The sequence below is a fragment of the Terrapene carolina genome, unplaced genomic scaffold (genome assembly GCF_002925995.2).
Source record: "Terrapene carolina triunguis isolate 2854851 unplaced genomic scaffold, T_m_triunguis-2.0 Scaffold232, whole genome shotgun sequence".
Taxonomy (NCBI): domain Eukaryota; kingdom Metazoa; phylum Chordata; order Testudines; family Emydidae; genus Terrapene; species Terrapene triunguis.
The window spans coordinates 7,857,393-7,878,273 of NW_020664583.1; the positions used below are offsets into that span (position 1 = coordinate 7,857,393).

General features: G+C 41.7%; 1 protein-coding gene across 1 annotated transcript; it reads left to right on the plus strand.

Annotated features, from left to right (window-relative positions):
• The first annotated feature begins 1,380 nt into the window (after positions 1-1,380).
• Positions 1,381-16,927, plus strand: TNNC1 (troponin C1, slow skeletal and cardiac type). Its single transcript, XM_024195710.3, has 6 exons — positions 1,381-1,532; positions 8,575-8,605; positions 10,202-10,348; positions 11,921-12,035; positions 13,675-13,811; positions 16,121-16,927. Exons 1-6 carry the CDS (start codon positions 1,509-1,511, stop codon positions 16,150-16,152), a joined length of 486 nt encoding a protein of 161 aa, XP_024051478.1. The 5' UTR covers positions 1,381-1,508; the 3' UTR covers positions 16,153-16,927.
• Positions 16,928-20,881: the final 3,954 nt, after the last annotated feature.

Here is a 20,881-nt window from a genome sequence, read left to right on the forward strand (position 1 = left end):
TCACATAGACCACCTTTAGCCGCATTTTCAGAGGTGTAGAGCCCCCAAAACTTGCAATTAAGTGGGTGTTCAGCACTTCTGGAAATTAGGCCATTAATGATCATTACTGACCTGAGCTTTACCTCATGTTACCAGTCCTCAGAGCCATCCACTCCCCCACAGAACATCCCTTTTCTCAATAGGGCAGAGATAGCGGTTGCTTTTGGTATTGGCTAATTTGTAAAACAGTCCACGAAACACACTGGTGTCACATTTGGCTGACTTCTTTTGCTACTTTTTCTTGCTGTCTGCATTTGGACACAAGAGGGAGCCCTGGATTACTGAAGGAAAACTACCTCACCAGGGATTCCATATTTGTAGATTAAGATCTTTAACAATGTACCAAACACTTTTCATGTATTTATTTATGCATATAGTACAATTAATGATAATAAGTTTATTCCTGCTGAGCCAGATTCTGCTCTCAGCTGCACTGGAGTAAATCCAGAGTAAATTCATCAACTTCAATGGATTTGCACCAGTATAACTGAGGGCAGGATTTGGGCCCACATTTGTGAGTGAATAGGGAGTTGTGAAGTCACTCGTGAGCATCACCAAGGTAACTGAGAATTTAAAATACAATAAAACAATAGTGGCACTTAATAGCCTTTTCTTTAACATCTCTCAAGGTGTTTTACAAAGGTGGCTAGGTATTAAATATCTCCATTCTGCAGACAGAGAAACCGAGCCACTAAGAGGTTAGGTGACTTGCTTAAGGTCACTCAGTGAGTCAGTGGCAGAGTTGTAGATGAACCCCAATGGCCCATTGTATTATGTCCCTGATAGCTGTGCAATGAGATAGAAATAGTACAAACTGAAGTGACAGCCTTTTCTGCTTACTCACTTTCTGAAGAGGAGAAATGTATATAAATTGCTCATTGGAAGCTATTCCACTTGTTTGTCCTCTATAAAAAAATAAAGCAGAGATAGGCCCAAGCCACAGAGCTTGGGTTCTGATCCAAACTATTCCAGGTATTGGGAGTGTTTGGATCGAGGGTTTGGGTCCAACCTGTTATAAAGAAAGGGGCTAGCTTCCAAACAGATGCCCAATATTTAGTTCCGGACACCCTTCTGTTTTCACTGCCTTTAAAGGGAAGTTTGCCAGGGAATTCCAGAGGATCAGACCCATAGCCTGACACAAATATTTGCCAGTATTCACTTAATGTATTAAGCTTACTCACTTCAATGAGAGCTGGATCGGGCCCTTGGAATGCCAGCTGTCGGCCTCGCACAGTGCCACTTCCCTCCATTCTTCACAGGGGTGAGGAATTCTCACTTGGAGTGGGTATCATTGATAGATATATATTAGATTGCTGATGTGGTGAGCAGCGGCCCCTGAGTGACACATTTAGGGCTGACACCTTGCTATATTAGCAGGGATAGAAGGAGGGGACAGCTGACAGAGACTTGAAGTTTGTCTCTGTACTGTTTGCCCTCTCTGTCCAGCTCCTGACCAGCAGTAATTAACCATGGATGATATTTACAAGGCAGCAGTGAGTAATATGTTTAAACTTACCTTGATCTGGGAGTGCCTTTGTTGTATTAGAAAGATGTTTCAAAGAGTTTTTGCTGATCTCCTAAAGCCACAATAAGGCACAGCAATGATTGTCTTTACACTACGAGTACTTCATGTAACAATGAAATGCACTTAGGAATGTTAGTTGTAGTGAGGTACCTTCTAGTTCAGAACATAGAATTTTTCATGCAATGGCAATTCTAAATATGTAATGTTCTTCTTGTAAGCAGATTCTTCTAAAAATAAGCTGCTAAATTATTTGTAATAAGTCTTTCTCTGGTTCTGTGTTGTGAAATAAAGAGATGGCATGTAAGTGTAATTTTAAATATATTTTGAAAAATCTACTGAAGTATCAGGTATGGTTACGGCTTTATCCAGGACTTGACAGATCAACTGTTTCAATGGGGAACTGAAGAGAATTTGAATAAGCTGAAACTGAAGCATTGTTATTTTTGTGTATTAAAATTCTGCCATTTCCAAGCTTCTTCCCTAGCTGAATGTTTTTCTGCAAAATATATTTTGAAAACCCCTTTTGATAAAGGCTTAGGAAATAAGTGATCTGATTTGCAATTTCTCTTTCCTTGTTCTTGATATCTACACTGCAAAAAAATATAATGTAAAACATACTGGTTGTGCTTTCTAAAGAAGACAAGAGAAAGCAGTTTTGCCTTCAACCACTGCATATCAAGCTTACTGTATAAACCCAAACTATTTTGTCTTCCCCCAGTAAAGATGCAGCATTATTTTGTACCTTAAATAGCTGATGATATGGAGGCAGAACAACACGAGAGCGGTATCTTTCTGGAATCTGTATTGCACGAATCCCTTTACCTTGAATTCCGTGTTACCAGGTTCTGTAAATGACTCTTGTGATTGGTTACAGGGTTATATATGGTGTTGCAGATAGTTAACAATTGATTAGGTTGGTATTCACATTTCTATCAAGAGCATAAAGATAAATCAAATGTGGATATTTCTTTCAAAATTCCAAGATGTCTTAAAGGAACAGGGATCATGGTTGACACATGGCAACAAAACAAGTTGTTCTTCATATTAGACTAATCTATGACCTGCACTGAACTGGGACTCCATTCTACAGACTCCAGTCCTCTTGGGTTCAGTGAGCCAAAAGTCCAGGTCTTCAAAAAGAATGAAATAAAAAAAGTGACCTATAGAAGTCAAACAAAATTCACATCTCTGCAATTGGCTTTTTATTAGACTCACGCTCCATAATGTTTAGAGGCATCACACACATTGTTATAAAGAAATGTTGAAACATTTTGAAAGCCAGCAATGCTAACAATTAGCCAAATGGATCTGTCAGTCAGGCGGATGGAATGCATTCTCTAGCACAAAGGAAGAATTAGAGTCAAGAGATGGATAGAGAAAGGTTTCCCATGCACAACTTTCAGCCTCTTTCATACCTCTCAACCTGCTAAACCCCATACAGATCAAAGACCCAGAAAACCAAATTAATCTCTAATCTAACTCCATGGATTTCAATGGAGTTTGAGTTTAGCTCAAAAAAGGGCCACAAATACAAAAAATTCCATCCCCCATAACCAACGAACTTCTTACTCCAAGCCTAGCGTTCTATAGCCAAGCAAGAGAGAGGACCAGAAGACTCCGTGAAGTCCAGTAGAGACTTTGCTGTGACCATTTTTTTAGCTTGGAGCACATTCAGATACTATGTTGATGAGAACCAGTAAAAAACTGTAATGTAGATAGATGAAGTGGGATTCCTGTCTTGAGCAGGTTAATATAGCTGCATTTGTATTGTAATTAATTTACAAAGGCAAAGTAATATTGGGTTGGGGCACACACGTGGTTCTAAAATGCAGTACAACTGAGTGTAAAGGATATTTCCTTGGACCATTCCGTAAAAAAAGATCCTAAATATATGCACTCTAAGAAAATATTAAACTGGAAGAAATCTAGAGAGTAACTAAAGCAAGGCAAAGTTGATTGGCTCACTGCTTATGTATCATGACAGCATCCTCAGCATTTACACACTGAGGCAGTAATGAAAGAAGTCAACCCCCAAAACAAGAAGATACAGAGACTAAAAGAAAAAGACCATGAATAGATCATGTGGTCTTGGGGAGATCATAAACCACTTGAATTTCACCTCATGGTTTATTATCTTATTGATCTTCCTAGCATTATTGTTACCCATCATTTAATTTATGTACAGTACATTCCTATATCTATAAATTTATGCACACAAAGAAAGGCACTAGTTAAAGAGGGTTAGCTTGATTCAAAGGAATTGACCATTTCTGGTTTGTTGCAAGTTGATGGCACATTTTAATAAGGCATTGAATTAGTTTCCACCAATTTCTCTAAAGGCACCAACAGAGTCCAGTGGATTTTCATTTTCACTCATGTCTAGATAAGGTTATACAAACGCAGAGCTATTTTGGTAACGCTTTCAAACTCCACTGAACCGTGCTAAGAACAGTGCCAAGGACAAGTGTCCAGATAAAAGGGCCCAAGGATAAATACCAATGCCATTCAGTTCCTGGGAACAATCAGAAGGTTTATCTTTATCTCCAGCACCTCAATCATTGGGGCTTATAAATAGCTAACATGCCGAAAGAGTTGAGTTACATGGAAGGCACGAAAGTGGCAATAGGCATGTATTTACTGGGAACAGCTCATACCTTCGGAGTCCCCAACTATCCTATTTTACTGCCAAAACAATGGAAGAGCAGCCTGCAGCTGCTTGCCTTCCATCATGGATGGCTGGACAAAAGGGTTCAGATTTCGTGATGCAATGCTGAAGAAGAATCCTGCTGCTATTGTTATCTGCATCTGATATGGATGGATCAGCTTCCCTGGTCTGTCCTCTGCATGTGTGATTTGTTAAAAGTCAACATTTCTCAGTAAGAAATGTTGGTCATTTTTGCCTCTGCCCTCATAACAGGCTTGGCAGTTTTCTAGCAGAAATTCGCAAGGCTATTATCAACAAAGGCCCAAGGCTGAAATAGCAGACAGGCTGCTGCAGCTTCAGATTAAGGGGCATTGATAAAGCTCTGTCAGGGCTCAAGACTGGAATTAAGATCGTGATACAGCTCAGGAACAGAGTGTATTGGCAACACTGGGGATATAGGACTAAGAACCTAGGGAAGCTGCTGGTAATGACTGTGGTTCATTGCCCTTATGTTATGGGCTGGTAAAGTGGTTGCAGATTTGGGTCCCATTTACATAGACTGATTTCAGAAAGAGGGTAGGGAAATGTTGTTAGAGCAGGACCAAAGGCAGAACCCTGTAAGCATCAAAATAGAGCTGCCTAGTGACAGAGGAGTGTGGGTGGCGACAAGAAGTAGCAGTTGGATAGCTGCTGGAGGAAAGGAACCAGGAAGGTGCTGAAAGCGCCACCAAATTCTGCAGGCCAGTTGAATAGGATGTTATGGTCTGTGGTATTAAATGAAACATTAAGATCAGGAAGGAATGAACTGAGAGGGGGAAGTAGGTTCAGATAAGAGGAGAGGTGCTAACATTGTCCAGACCAGTGGTTCTCAACCTTTCCAGACTACTGCACCCCTTTCAAGACTTTGATTTGTCTTGCGTGCCCCAAATTTCACTCACTTAAAAACTACTTGCTTACAAAATCAGACATAAAAATACCAAAGTGTCACAGCACACTATTACTGAAAAATTGCTGACTTTCTCATTTTTACCATATAATTATAAAATAATTGATTGGAATATAAATAGTGTGCTTACATTTCAGTGCAATATCTGAACCTATTTTTCACTTATGAGCCTTGTCTGAAGCTGAAGCCCTGCCACCAGGGGCTGAAGCACGTAACTTAGCTTCATGGGGCCGTGGGCAATTGCCCTGCTTGCCACCATCTAATGCCGGCCCTGCACTTGCGACCCCCCAAACCCATCCCATGACCCCTCTGGAGGCTGCAACCCCCAAGCTGAGAGACACTAATCTACATGACTTGAATACCCCCTGGAGACCTCTGAGAACCTCCAGGGGTACACATACCCCTGGTTGAGAATCACTGGTCCAGACCACTAGCATATGACTCAACTACACAATCCTATTTGCTGTTCATGATTAGTTAAGTTCATGGAGGATAGGTCCATCAATGGCTACTAGCCAGCATGGACAGGGATGGTGTCCCTAGCATCTGTTTGCCAAAAGCTGGGAATGGGTGAGAGAGAATGGATCACTCAATGATTACCTGTTCTGTTCATTCCCTCTGGGGCACCTGGCATTGGCCACTGTCAGAAGACAGGATACTGGGCTAGATGGACCTTTGGTCTGACGTTCTTATGTTCTGTTCCTGTAGATGTATCTTATTAATTCAAATTTACACTAAGCCCCCACTATTTGTTTGCTCTTGATAACCAGGGAAGAAGATGGAAATTATCTTACAGTCCAGTATTAGTTCACTACTTGACTAGAGGAACTCATTTACATATGATGCATAGCAGGCATGCAGGGAAAAGCCACTACCCCTATATAAGGCAGAGTAGGGTGCTCCTGCAACCTGCAAAGGCCATGGGTATGTAGAGTTTGGGGATTGGACCAAGGGCATGACAGGCCAGCTCCACTGGTTCTGGGATTACCCATGGACTTCAATAGACTGTGGAAGGGCTGCGGAGTTGCCCTCCGCTCTGTCCATAGATCCAGGTGTCCATTCCCACCAGAGCACAAAGCCTACTTAATCAAGGACTTGGCAGGGTAAATTTTACACTAAGATTTTTCACACTAAACTGTAGTAATGCTGTTTCATTTTGTTACCCTTATTTAATTCTTCTTCAAACTCTGTATTACCTCCACTTTTCAGCACACTTTTAGAGCACCAATTACTTAAGACAGAAAATGGAAGAACAGAAGTCTCTCTGTTCTTCTGATAATCAAAGCAATGCAATAAAACCAGGAAACCTAACACAGTCCCATTATACTTGAAGGGACCAATCCTGTTCCCATTGAAATCATCTGGGACCGGGCCCTAAAATTCTCATCTTGTAGTTCTCCAAGGGAGCTGAACAGCAGGAGACATGTCAAAAAACAACAGCCCCTTGATACTTCATCCAAAATCAGAATTTATAAAAGGTGAATCTTAATGAAGGTTGTCCCATAATTAGTGGGATAGACAGTTCAGTAGATTCATACATTCTAAAGGGGAAAAGCAGGACCGGCTCTAGGCACCTGCTTTTTTTTTGCTTCGGCAGTTGCGCTCTCGGAGGTTTTTTTTTTTGCTTGGGGCGGCAAAAAACCTAGAGGCCGCCCTGGCGAAAGGGGTCTATTATGATCATGTAGTCAGACCTCCTGCATAGCACAGGCCATAGGACCTCACCCAGCAATTTCTACATGAAACCCAACAATCTGATGCCACACTAGAACATCTTTTAGAGAGACATCCAGTCTTGGTGTAAAGACTCAGGTCCACACTGGGGCGGGGGATCGATCTAGGAAACGCAACTTCAGCTACGAGAATAGCGTAGCTGAAGTCGACGTTTCCTAGATCGAACTAAGTTTACTTACTGCGGGTCCACGCGGCGCAGGCAGGCTCCCCCGTCGACAGCGCTTCCTCCTCTCGGCGAGCAGGAGTTCCGCAGTCGACGGGGGAGCGCTTCTGGGATCGATCTATCGCGTCCAGATGAGACGCGATAAATTGATTCCAGAAGATCGATCTCTACCCGCCGAATTGGGCGGGTAGTGTGGACCTACCCCAAGTGATAGAATTAACCACACAGTTGCATTATTGCTCTGAAGACTAGGAGATCGTTGATCGATGTTTGGTCACTGGGTTGATGGCATTAGTTGTTATTTCTCACTTAACAGAGTGGACCACATGAAGCCTGCCATTTTCCACTCCTGAAGAAGGTAGCCACCAAGACGAAGACCTGGTCAACCTGGTCCAGAAACTGGCATGCACAATCTGGGGGGTGGGGGGTGGGCGGCATCAGCATCTTTCTCTACTCCTTAACTGAGTACTGTGCACTGGTATGGACCAGAAGTAGCTACACTTAACTTGTTGATGTTCAACTAAACACTACAATGCGGTGCATCACTGGAACCCTCAAGTTGATCCCAACATCATGGCTACCCGTGCTCTCACATATCGCTCACCCATCCATTTGCCGTGATGCTGCAACCCTCCAGGAAGTCTAGCGAATTGAGGAAAAGTAAAGTCTTCCCATCCACCAGGACCTCAAAGACATCCCTCAGCACTGCTTGAAGTCACACAAGCCCTTTTGGATCCATCTGCTTACCCTCTGACAATGTGACTTCAATCCTGATGAAGCTTGGAAAGCTGAATGGAGTTCACAAGAAGTCACAAACAAACAACTTGTGAAAGACCAAATGCAGAAGATCCAGGGCTTCAGTCTTCTGCAAAGCTTATGGGCAACCTTAAGTCGCACCTGCACAAACCATTGCAGCTGCAGGTACCTGATTAACAAATGGAAAATTAAAAAACTCTCCAGTGTGTGACTGTGGTCACCCAGAACAGACCATGGAACATATAATGACTCAGTGTCCAATTCCCAAATACGAAGGAGGCATCACAGTGACGCTCTGCACTACTCCTGATGCAATTATCTGGCTTAAGCTAACTATAAAATTATAATTGTTGCTCTACATCTACATCAGCCATAGGAAGAACCACCACACAGTAGCTCTCAAGTGTGACAAATGCTTCTCTCACTCAGTCCCCCAACTTTGCTGCCCTGACTATCTAAAAGCCAATCATGCCACATGCCTGAGACTCATACTCTGGTTAAAAATAATGTTAACTCCAGAAGAGTGTAAAATATTTAAAAAAGAGGAACAGAATAATGCAATATACCAAAAAAAAAAAAAAAAAGGGACTGTGTCAAAACTATCTAGGTAAAAGACCCCCTTACTCCACAAGAAGGGCTGTTGTGAAGATTAGTTGAGGGTTGTGAAGCATTTTGAACAAATAGTGTGCAATATAAGTGGTATTATCAATTAATGATAATGATTAAGTTTAATAAAAATGAATTTCTCTCTCTTTTTATTTTCATCACAGGTTGAGCAGTTGACAGAAGAACAGAAAAATGGTACGTGTGTCTTTACTCTGACACCATTGTAAACAAAAGATACTCCCTGTAATGGATAGTCAATCCGCCATCAACCCATGATGTTAGCCTGTGGCTTGAACAGGCCAGCTCAGGGTCAACAATTGCTGCCACAAGAGAAAAACCACACCTCCAGCTGCCAAAGTACAATGCAAAGCAAATGACTTCTCATCCCCAAGTTTAGGAAAAGGGCTAAGAGGCTGGCAGTGGAATTGCTACAATAATGTTTCATGGTATTTCTGGTCTTAATGCTCTTTGGGACAAGCACAGGATCTTTTTGTGTGTCCGACCAACATCTAGCAGAGTGGTTTTCAAACTTTTTAGGCTGCGTACCCCTTTCCAAATAATGTAGTCTACCACGTACCCCCATCTGACATAGGGTCATAATATACCTATGATTAGTTTGCCAGGTCTTGCTAAATAAACTGCGTTGTCGGCTATTACAGGCTTTTCCGTGTGTACCCCTGATGAGAGCTCGCATACCCTAGTTTGAAAACCAATGGAGTTCTGTGCTGAACAGGGGCCTCTGGGCAGTTATATGCCAAAAGTCTTGGATAATAATAAGGAAAGGGAGTACCAGAAATCCTGTTACAAAGCCTGTTCTCGTGAGAGTTCCAGCCCAATTTTGTAGAGCTAAGATGTTTGGAAAGTTCAGTGGTGGGGAAGTTGGAACTGGGGCTGTTCTAGCTGTAGGTAAACTAGGCAGCTGCCTTGAGGGGCAGATTTCTGGGGGCAGCACAGAGATTTCTGGGAGAAGTGATTTTTTTTTAAATGCTCATGCTTGTCTACAATGTGCCACAGGTGGTTTACAGGGGTGTGAACTGCAAAGCTCTCTAACATATAGAGCTCTAATGGGCCCATCTAGACCCTGCTGGAATGAAGAGGTAGTGAGTTTGTGCTGATGTAGTCCTGTGTCAACAGGACTATGTTAACATGCACTAGGTGCCCGTTAGTTCATGCCAGAAGGTCTATACAGGGCAGTTACAGTGCAACACATTACAGCGCTCTATAATTCACACCCCCATAGACCCGTCTGTGGCAGGAAGTGGGGGCAGCACACTGAAGCTTTGCATAGGGCAGCAGAGTGTCTTGAGCAGCCTCTGGTTGGAACTTCTGGGTACTTATCCAAACTTTGAGCCATTAAGCTCTGTCTACTCTAGACTCTCCAACTAGGGTGAACAGACAGCAAGTTTAAAAAATCAGGACAGGAGGTGGCGGGCAATAAGGGCTATATAAGAAAAAGCCCTAAATATCATGACTGTCCCTATAAAATCGGGACATCTGGTCACCCTATCTCCACCTGTACTTTACAATGGCTGACAAAGAATCTCTCAGTTCTTCCACTGGGGTTGATCACACTGTGTTAAATTGGGTGTTGAGTGGAGCTTACCCCAGCAGGATGACTGATTTCACACGAGTGCAGGGGAGGTGGAGGAAATTAAGTTTGACTTCCATTGACACAGCTAAAAAGTCTTCTGCAGACACACCATTGAAGTTTGTCCAGTTTTGGATCACCACAGCAATGAAACTCCCACTGATTTCCTGTGTGCTAACTCCATTTCTCCTTTTCCTCTCTAGAATTCAAGGCTGCCTTTGACATCTTTGTCCTGGGTGCTGAGGATGGATGCATCAGCACGAAGGAACTGGGGAAGGTGATGAGAATGCTGGGGCAGAATCCAACCCCTGAGGAGCTGCAGGAGATGATAGATGAGGTGGATGAAGATGGTGAGCTATTCTCTTAAATCCTTTAGGTGTCTCAGTGCACTGCAAAGCATTTACAGGGGGCCAGAATCACAGTGGTTATTAGCTGGACCTTAAATACTGTGCAGTCAGGCTTTGAAGGCACAAGAATCACATGAAAGAAAACAGTGCACTCTACTTCCACCAGAGAAAGTAGATCAGTATCGCAAGCACCAGGAATGTTGAGACACCTTGGAAACAACCAAACTCTGGTAGTATTTACCTGTTCCTTCGTACTTCTGGAGTCAGACAAACTGAGTAACCACACTGGTTAATGCAGGTGGATCACTTCTGGTAATATTGTAGACACGGACATTCTGTGTGGAGTGAACAGTAAAGATACAATGCCATTTTGAATTGGCCACAAGGCCCTTGGCCACAATTCCATCTCTGCAATGGCTTTGCAGCATGCTGTGCACCAGTTGGATGCCACTACCCACTGCATAAATTGGTGCACTGCAGAGCTATTGTGGGCACATATGGCCCAATCCTGCAAGTTGAACTATGCAGGTGGACCGCTCCACCCTTGTGGAACTCTAACAGAACTCAATGGATGCAGAGCTCTGCCTGTCTGGAATAAGTTGCAAGACTGGGACCGTAGGTTATAAAATGCTAAAGCTGAGATTTTCAAAGGGCCCCAGACACCCCCTGAGTTTCAATGAATGCTTAAGTGTCTTAGATGCCTTTGAATATTCCAGTGTAACAGATGGAAGGCACTAAAAATATTACTACTGTAACGGATGCAAAGAGATTTCTCAAACCTTTTTTAAGAGACACAGGTGCTCAGATACTATAGTGATGAGGGCAGTATAAGGATGCATATAGAAGAGGACACGTCAAAGATTATAGGTTGAAAATTTGATCCAACATTTTTTTTCTTCTGTGCTTGCAAATTCCATGGAATTATAGATGTGCAGATTTTTAATCCCAAAACAAATTCTTCAGCGTGCGGACATGTACATGCACAATAATATACCCACAAACAACTCCACAATAACAAACTAGCATGTGCAGATTGGCGGGAAACAATCTAGGAAAGAAACTGATAAAGATTTCAGTTCCAAGCTTCCAAAAGCTTGTTAAACACAAAAACAAGAACATTTATGCTAAGAATTAAGGAAAATATCTCACCAGTGTCATTTAAACAACAAATGATAACATACCATCAGCATAAAAAATATAGTGTTTGATTCTCCACTGTCTTGCACCTTCCATAGTAATTTACATCTGTGCAACGAGGGTGTCAAATGCTACCAGATCAGAATTTTCCACACATTTACACCAGTGGTTGTGTTTTATATTGAATTTGCACTTGTTTAAATGAATACATAAGGTGCAAATCAATGGTGAATCCATCCCATAATCTGTTACCCACTCCTTAGTGCTACTAACATGAAGTCTGTGGCTGGATTACTAAATAAAAGATTAATCTCTGTTTTATGTATATGCCTGTTTGTCAAAAAAAAAAAAAAAAAAAAAAAAACCAAGAAACCCCCCCCACAGAAGATTGCCTTCTAGATTGTAGTGTAATCTAAACCTTGTCTATTTCACCTTCAGGCAGCGGCACTGTAGACTTTGATGAGTTCTTAGTTATGATGGTCCGATGTATGAAAGATGACAGCAAAGGAAAATCAGAAGAGGAACTCTCAGATCTCTTCAGAATGTTTGATAAGTAAGAGACTGGAATGTAATACACTAAAACAAGAAACGACACTGCTAGATATTATTGTTAGAAGAAAAGGAACAGGCTGACCCAGAGGTGGATTTGAGTATTGGCTTCTTTATTGCAATACTTGTTCCCCTCGACCCAATTGTCGAGTAAGCACTGGATTAGTTACAGCACACTCTTTTTATTTAAGTTAGTATGTAAATGCCTACATCCAGTACAATACCCCAAAAATCTTTATTAAATAATAAAAACACCCATACAATTAGTATACCCACCCCTATCTTTTATTCACAGCATTACACATGTTATACAGGCATTTTAACCTTGAAAATACATTTCTTTGCAGCAATTTGTTGCTGCAAATTTCCTTAATCAACGGTTCTCAGGAGGGGGAGGAAGGGGCTCGCTTGTGTAGCTGGGAAAGAAGGGAGGGGGAGATAACACTTCTTTTACACAACTACATTTTTTTTAGACAACTACATTTTTTATGCAGCTGCAAGGCTTATCAATTCTCAACAAGCAATAGGGAAGGGAAAAGAATGGAAACTTATTTATAAAATGAAGAAATACTGCTTGTCTGTGCCTTCCTTCCCTAATGCCATGTCAGCATACCAGCAGCTTCCCAGGTTTTTACTTAACCCTAACATCTCCCAACAATTATGGTGCTGCTGAACATGTCCCCATAGTTACAATGGAGTTGAGTTTTGTGCTGAAAGCAGCAACCAACCACTTTGTGATATCTGAAGAACACAAAATGACAACACTTATTCTTTGAGCACAGAATTAATTTTCTAAGAATTTTCAAGTAAAGCCATTCATCAGTTTATAAATTAAAATTCATTTAAAAACAGCTCCTTTTAGAAAGTTAGCTCTGTGTCAGACCCTTTTTGTTCCAAGTAATATTAACTCTTAACTTTCCCATAGTTAAGACTCATTGAAATCTTGTGCATGGGCTCTATTTGAAGAAATTAGGTTGTAATTAATTTGATGATTCTTGTATCTAATTGTTAGGATGATAGATTATAGGCTGAGCTTGCTCAGACATTGCCTATCTACACAAAAATTGCCAGAGACGTGAATCTTGAGTAGATCTGGTGCCACAAGTAGTTTTGAAAAAGAAATATATAATATTAAGGGCTGTCTTTTGATATTACTTTTCATAAGTTAACATTTCCCCTTCAGCAGAAGTTGGTGCGTAAAAATGTCTCCTCCAGGGAAAATCAAAGAATTTCCCTCTTCAAAATGGACCAAAGCACATGCTTCAGCAGTTTGCTGAATCAAATCTTCATCACTTGCAAAAGACTTTTACTTCTCCATGTACTATTTGTCCATGAAGATCATCCCTTAATTCACTAGCAGAAGCAAATAGTTACTATTCTCTGCTTTCTTTGTCTCAGGAGGCACACAAATCCTGTAAGGTTACTCCAATAGAGACCTGCAGAAAGGGGAGAGTTGGTGTCCCCTCATTTATTTATCCTACCAATTCATGACAGGAAACCCAAGACAATGAGTCACTAAAGGGCAATTCGCTGATAAAAAACAGATTGGAGACCAAGTGGAAGTGATGTAACATGGGGTGCGGTTGTCCATCCATTTACAGTATTTTTGGTTTTTATCTTTGAGCCATTCTGTCGTTGCACAGAAATGCTGATGGATACATTGACCTTGACGAACTAAAGATCATGCTACAGGCTACAGGAGAGACCATCACCGAAGATGACATAGAGGAACTGATGAAGGATGGAGACAAAAACAATGATGGCAAGATTGACTATGATGGTAGGTGTGTTTTTGTGCATAATTTGGTTAAAAGTAAAAATGGGATATCCATTGTCCTCAGGAACTCAGAACCTTAACAAAAGATGTAAGTAGTATATATTAGAGATGGGCCTAAGACTCACAATTCAGATCCAGGTTTTAATTCCCACAAAGTTTGAGAGTGGTCAGGTATGGGATTAGGATTTGGTCTTTCATAGAGGTATGAGCCAGCTTCAAAATTAGGCAGGCTGCAGACCTAGGTACAGATTTACACCCCCTGCCTCCAATATTGAAGGATGTTCAGACACAGGTATTGGTTTCCACCCACTACAGAGGCAATGAACCGGTGCAAAACCAAGATCTGGATCCAATCTCTCCAAATTCCAGAAGGTTTGGTTCAGGCTCTGAAACATGACATTTAGTAGTCCCATGCTTTCAGAATAGCTTCTAAATATGTACGTGCAATATTTGGGGAGAACAAACATTTGAATTTGCTTGCACGAGTGCTACTTTGGTTGGTGAGAGGTATTGAAAGTGCCCCCTTAGCTCACATAGATATGGTTCATTATGTATACAAAGTTGCAAGTACGAATTTGAAGAGTTGGCTGGGTTTTTCCCTAGACCATACAAAGAATGATATTGATAAAGATTCTGCTTTATAACTGCCTATGCCACTTTTGTATTATTATTATTGCCAGAACTACCTAGGGAAGGCGTGATGTGTGTATAGACCCCACACAGCAGCATGACACAGAATGAAGAGAGTAATCACTGCCCTTGCTGTGGGCTCAATGGCTTGTAAGCAAACAGCTGGGATAAAAAGCTGCAACCCAGACAGAGCAGGGTGGCTGCTAGAGAGGCTGGGAGCCATCATAGGGAAGCTCCACAGCATCAGATGAGGCAAAGCTGCCCAGAGAGATCAACTTCCAGGCAGAAGGGTGCCATACGGAAGAGGCCCACAAAGACTGTAGGTAGAAAGCAGCCCAGGAACTAAACAAATGCCCCTGACTGCCTAATACAGATTTCCTGGGCTAGGACCCAGAGGAGAGAGTGAGCTTGGAGGGAAGGGGCAGGGACTGCTGAAGTCTCAGATTTGGACTGGCAGCCCTAACATAAGACTGTTGGACTTTATTTCAGTTTTTGCTTCCTTTGTTCCTTCCCTGGTGAAGAAGGGAGAGAGGGATACTGGGCCCCAGGCCTAGTGGCGGGAGGCCCCTTACCACCCCAGAAGGGAGAGATTCCAATGACCCAGACAAAGGGTCTGGAGCTGTAATGAGAGGCCAAGTGCTATAGGCCACATTTCAGAATACCAAAAGGGAAACTGAGGCAAGGCTGCCATTATCAAACTCTTGGCCATAGGGGGTGCATTAAAGGGCTAGAGACCTGACAACAGGGGGTTAGTGGCCAAATTCTCTTCTCCGTTACACACAAACAACACAACTGACTTCATAGTGTGGAGCCTTGGATGGTACCTTCTTCAGAGAAATATAATTACGTAGGCCCTGATCCTGAAACTGACTCCATGCAAGTGGACTCCTGTGCCCCCACAGAACCCCAGTGACTTCAAAGGGCTCTATGCAGGCACCTGGACTCACCTGAATGCACCAAGCTGCAGAATCAGAGCTTTCATCATACCTACACAAGCCTCAGTCTCCAGCACAATCCATGCTCTGGAGTCATCATCACTGTCAGAAACTGAAAATAAAACTATTACACGCACATGAGAGCTTGTCAAAAACATTTTGTCAGAATTTTAAAATTTCAGCCATTCAATGAAGCTGGTTTAAAAAAAAATAAATTAAAAAAAGGGTTGGGTTTTAACTTTTGTCAAAATTTCTAAAATTCGCGACCAGCTCCAGTGAATCTGATTTTTTAAAAAAATGGGAGCTGCAGTTTCAAATTTGTATGCACAGGGCATTTTTAGAAAGTTGTTGCTCCGAACGTTAGATACCTTGAGCTACAGCCTCATCTGATGTAAAGTGGCATCTATCTATTGATTTCAGCGAGGCTATGCTGATTTATAAGGTGAAATTTGATCACTTATCTACTAAGCCCAGACTCCAGCTAGTAAGCCTCCTCTAAGTCTTTCTGTACTGCAGGTCTTTCACTGTGCTGAATCACGTTAGTGACACTTCCAGGAGGAGTAACAAACCCCTCCATGACTGGAGCAAAGCTAGCTATGTTGTTAGGCATTTGGAATTATGAAGGGGAGAAAACAGGTGAGAGAAGAAGGGTGATTCTGGAGATACCCAGAAAGAGTGCGAAGTGCTACACACTGACTCTCCGATTGTCATCTAAAATACGCGTCTTTAATTTCCCTTGCTTGGCAGAATTCCTGGAGTTCATGAAGGGAGTGGAATAAATCTGAAACACGACGTGCAGCCTCGACTTTTAAAGCCCTCTGATTCCTCATCTCGTCTATGTGGTTGCGTCCGCTTGGCTGCTAGCGTGAAGACTAAGTGCTGAACAGGGTGGCCATCAGAAGAATACACTCTGTTTGTTATTAAGTGCCTCAGATGGTCATTCCATGGATATTTAAGTAAGAGACCTAATAATTATCAAAGATGTTGCTCCTTTGAACAATAGCAAATGTGAGAGAGCCAACTCTTCAGTCCCTTGACACACTCTGGAGCAGATAACATAGTGAACATATCATTAAGTCTGTAAAGAATGTTTTTCCTATAGTCTAGTAAGAACCTATCAGCTGTAAAAAGCAAAACCAGTGACTGCCAGCAGACTGTGCCAGCAGGGCACAGAACTCACATGTAACCCCTTTATGAGTTGCTCAATCCCTGCATACTTCTTACAGCTACACATTGAATCAGGCATTTAGAGCAAATTCCTGTTCCTAGTGAAGTTGTTAGGAGTTTGCCATTGGATTTGATGCTACCATGATTTGGCCCCCAGCGCTCGATGGGTTAAATCACATCACTTAGAAAATATTATAGTGAAACAATTAGCATTTGAACCTTCAATTGAATGATGATTTGAGACACTTAAACTGTCACTGAACATGCTGACAATCTCTACTCTTCCTCCACCTCCAACCATTGATTTAAAGTGCAATGTAAACGGGCAATGTGTACAGAAATAAGATTCCTTTTTGAAATGCTAATAAAATAATTCATAAACTAGAATAATTATTTCATTCCTGTTTGTTTCACAGAAGCAATTTATAGTTGCAGCTGTAAGACCAGCAAAAGGAACTCCCAGATGAAAGACGCTCAGTGAAGTGTCAGGTTTGAATAAAACCACACAGTGTTGGGGGGCGGGGGGCAGGGACAGGTATCTAAGGATGAAAGCTTTTCACTTCCCTCAAAATAACCTATTCATAATCTCCATTACTGAGTGCAGATAACACTGAGATTGTGCCACAAGTGGTCATGGTACTTTACAAACATTGAGTAAGGCATATCCACGCCCTGAGAAGCTTTTGATTAGAGCTGGGCAAAAATTTTTTGTCAAATAGTTCATTTGCTGGAAAATGCAGCTTTGTGATGAACAAAAACTATCCACAAATTCAGGTTGAATTCAACACAGTTTTGGTCGAATAAAAAATGAAAGCAAAAAGTCAAAATGGCTTGTTTAGACATTTTCTAAATGAAACACTGACTTTTCATTTCAAAATGATGTTTTGTGGTGAAATTTAGTTAGATGTGCTTAATTTTTTTCCTCCAAGGGTAAAAACCACCCAAAACAATTTTTTCTGGTTCTTTGTTTTGGCACCAAACAAAAATATACACTCAGCTGTACTTATGATCTAACAGAGACAGAATATGGCACTACAGTTTACAGAAGGGAGAACGAGGCAAGATTATTGGTGAGCAGAATAAGGTAGGAAGGATCCCTGGAGGAAGCAGGTTTAAGAAGGGATATGAAGGAGCAGTTTAACTTGAGACCTTGCTGGGCAGGATGTGGGAAACTGTTCCAAGCATAAGGGGGAGCATGACAGAAAATGCAAAGCTGAAAGACCCTGATTCAGCTTAAGCCTAAAGAACGTCTACATTATGAGTGCTAGGGCAGCAGAGCTAAAGTGCCATAATTATGCAGCTGCAACCCCATAGTGTAGATGCAGACAACAGCAATGAAAGGGGTTTTTCCATTGCTGTAGGAACTCCACCTCCCTGAGTGACAGGAGCTAGGATGATCGAAGCAATCTTCCGTCAACTTAGCCGCATCTACTTGGTCAGCACAGCTACGGTGCTCAGGGTGTGGATTTTTCATGCCCCTGGGAACCATAGCAGTGTCAACAGCTGTTTTAAGTGTAGACCAAGCCTAAATCCGGTTGGCTTTAGTGGGATTTAACCACAAGTTCAGGCTCTTATGTTCTTTGCTGAATCAGGGCCCAAGTGCATAGAAAGGCAGTAAGGGGAGAGGACTCGGTGGCGCACAGGGGCAAGTGGAGAGCAGAAGAGAATGAGAGAAGAGATCTAGACATGGGCAAGATTATGCAGGGGCCCGATGAGGAAGACAAAGAGCTAGGAGACAGGGATTTGAGGGGACGGTCAGAGCAGCAAGAGAGGAAGGGTCAGGGAACTACTTCTTTAGGAGTATCTCCTCTCCTTTTCCAACCCTTATTTCTCTTTAATAGTGGTCCCAAGGAATATTCCCCCCCTCCCCCAAGAAGATGATTATCACATTCCTGTAGTATTAACAGTTCCTCCCACGCATCGCTCAGCCATGCTGTTTATCTCCATTGAATTAACATTCACAGCTCAGCTCTCACATTGCTTTCATGTCGCTAAAATCAAACATTTACCCAAGCAAAGCAAAAACATCCACAGGCTGAGAGAGCTGCATCGCTCAGTGCCTTAAATATTGATCGAGATACTACTGCTGGAGGAATTCTCCACTGGGCCTGTCAGAAATTGCCTAGTGACTTTGATAATAGGGAGAAAGAGCTCCTGGTGCCTCAGCATGAAGTTTACTCTAGGATGTTTTTATTCTAGCTAAGAACAAAAAAAGTATTTAAATGATTAGTTATCTGAAATTAAAAATGTATGCAAAGCTGAGCGGCCTGTGTCCCACCCTATGCATTTCTCTTCTTTTAGATGAGTGTATTGCCACTTTAATACAAAATGGGCAAAGCGTCTGAAAGGTGATCTGGAAAGGAAAATAAAAATTGGGTTCATGTCCTATTTTGCTTCTTTTGAGGTATGAAGAAGGCCACAAATATTTCTTTCCTGGTTGTTTGTATTTTACATTGGAAATTCAGCCTTGTCTACTCTGTTTTACTTGAAAGGCCCTGTTGGCTGACTGGAGATCCAGGAGAGCATCTGTCCTGTAATGATCCACATATATGCTTTGCTTAACTTACAGCACTGTATGTAAAGCTCAGTGCTTAAATTTGTGCCAAGGCTTTCCAGGGTTGAGCCCTGGCACCTCTAGGCTTGGCAATTCATAGCCCTAGCATCTCTGGGCTTGCTACATCAGTTATGAATGTAAAAAAATTGCTTGAGCCCTGGCACCTCTTTCATTACAAATTAAGCACTGGTTACGCATGTGAGTAGGCCTTCACAGGATCTGTGTCTAGGTTTGTAACATCAGAGAAGCCAAGCAAGTAAAACATGATTAATTGGGGTGTGTGGGAGGGAAGTGATTTTTATTCAGACTGTTTAAAACTCAAGGTAAGACAAGGTGGGTGAGGTAATATCTTTTACTGGACCAACTTCTGTTGGTAAGAGACACAAGCTTTCAAGCTACACAGAGCTTTTCTTTAGGTCTGGGAAAAGTACTGAGAGTGTCACAGCTAAATACAAAGTGGAACAGATTGTTTAGCAGAATTATTTAACACATATTCTAGGGGACCATTCGAGGTGAAGTGGCTGGTTCAAGAATGAACTCACACAGAAAAATGATAAAAAAGACAAACACCATATCGCCCATGGGTGAACACTTTTCACAACACGACCACTCTAGATCTGACCTCTCAGTCCTCGTCCTCAAATGAAACCTGCACAACACTTTCAAAAGGCTAGCCTGGGAGCTTAAATGTATAACTTCGTTAGACACTAAAAATCATAGTCTTAATAGAGATACTGGATTTATGGTTTTTTACAACAACCTGTAACCCCTTTTTTATTAACTGGCCATTTCACCTTGAATGGTCCCTTTGATGTGTTAACTGCTTATGCTAAACTATCTGTTCCACCTTGTATTCAGCTGTGATACTCTGAGTACCCTTCCCAGACCTGAAGAAGAGCTCTGTGTAACAGGAAAGCTTGTCTCTTTCACCAACAGAAGTTGGTCCAATAAAAGATATTTCCTCACCCACCTTGTCTCTCTAATAGCCTGGGACCAACATGCCTACACCACCACTGCAAACAATAAAACTCAAGGTGTTTAACACCTATTCAACTCCTGGGAGTAATTTCTCTTTGTTGAAGATTCAGTACTCTGTCCCCCTTCATTTAAATGGTGAAAAAACTCCCACATATCTGAGTCATCCAAAGAAACCTCCAGCAAAAACAGAGATCAGATTTGATATTCCTGATATTTCTAAGATTAAAAAACCAAGCAACCCTCTTCCTCCACAACAGCTGCTTAAAAAATCCCAAACTCTTTCAGGACTCTTTATGCATATCATAAAACACATATACACACACAAAACAAAACAAAACAAAAACAGAAACTCATTGTTTTCCTCTGAAGGTCACCTTCAAGAAAGAAGTAGCTTTGCCAGTCACCTCCAGTTTTTCTATTAAGACGGATGCCAGATGCATGAGTCTGTCATTAGCAACTTCCAGTTACAGCAATATAAAATAGGGTGAGATCATTTACATTTTTCTACCAAAACATTTTTAGTTGAAAACTGGCCTTTTTTTAAAGTCAGAAAGTTTCATTTGTTTAATTTATTCAGCGAAAATGGAAAAATAGTTTATAAAAATTGGGTTTGGTTGATCTACTTTCTCCTTTTTTAGTGGCAAAATAAAGGGGAAAAAGAGAGTGGGGAAGAAAACAAGGGACGAAGGGTCAGGGAGGGGAGCCCAAAGTTAAAGAAAATTAAGTAAAAAAAAAAAAAAAAGACCCCCCTCCCCAAATTTCCAATAAACAAAATTGTTCCGGATTGAAACCTGTGAAACAAAAATGAC

Excerpts from the sequence above, each read along its gene's own strand:
- TNNC1 (XM_024195710.3), top strand. The coding sequence starts at position 1,509 with ATGGATGATATTTACAAGGCAGCA. Across the intron at positions 8,606-10,201 it reads GACAGAAGAACAGAAAAATG|AATTCAAGGCTGCCTTTGAC; the intron begins GTACGTGTGTCT and ends TTTCCTCTCTAG. Across the intron at positions 13,812-16,120 it reads TGGCAAGATTGACTATGATG|AATTCCTGGAGTTCATGAAG; the intron begins GTAGGTGTGTTT and ends CTTGCTTGGCAG.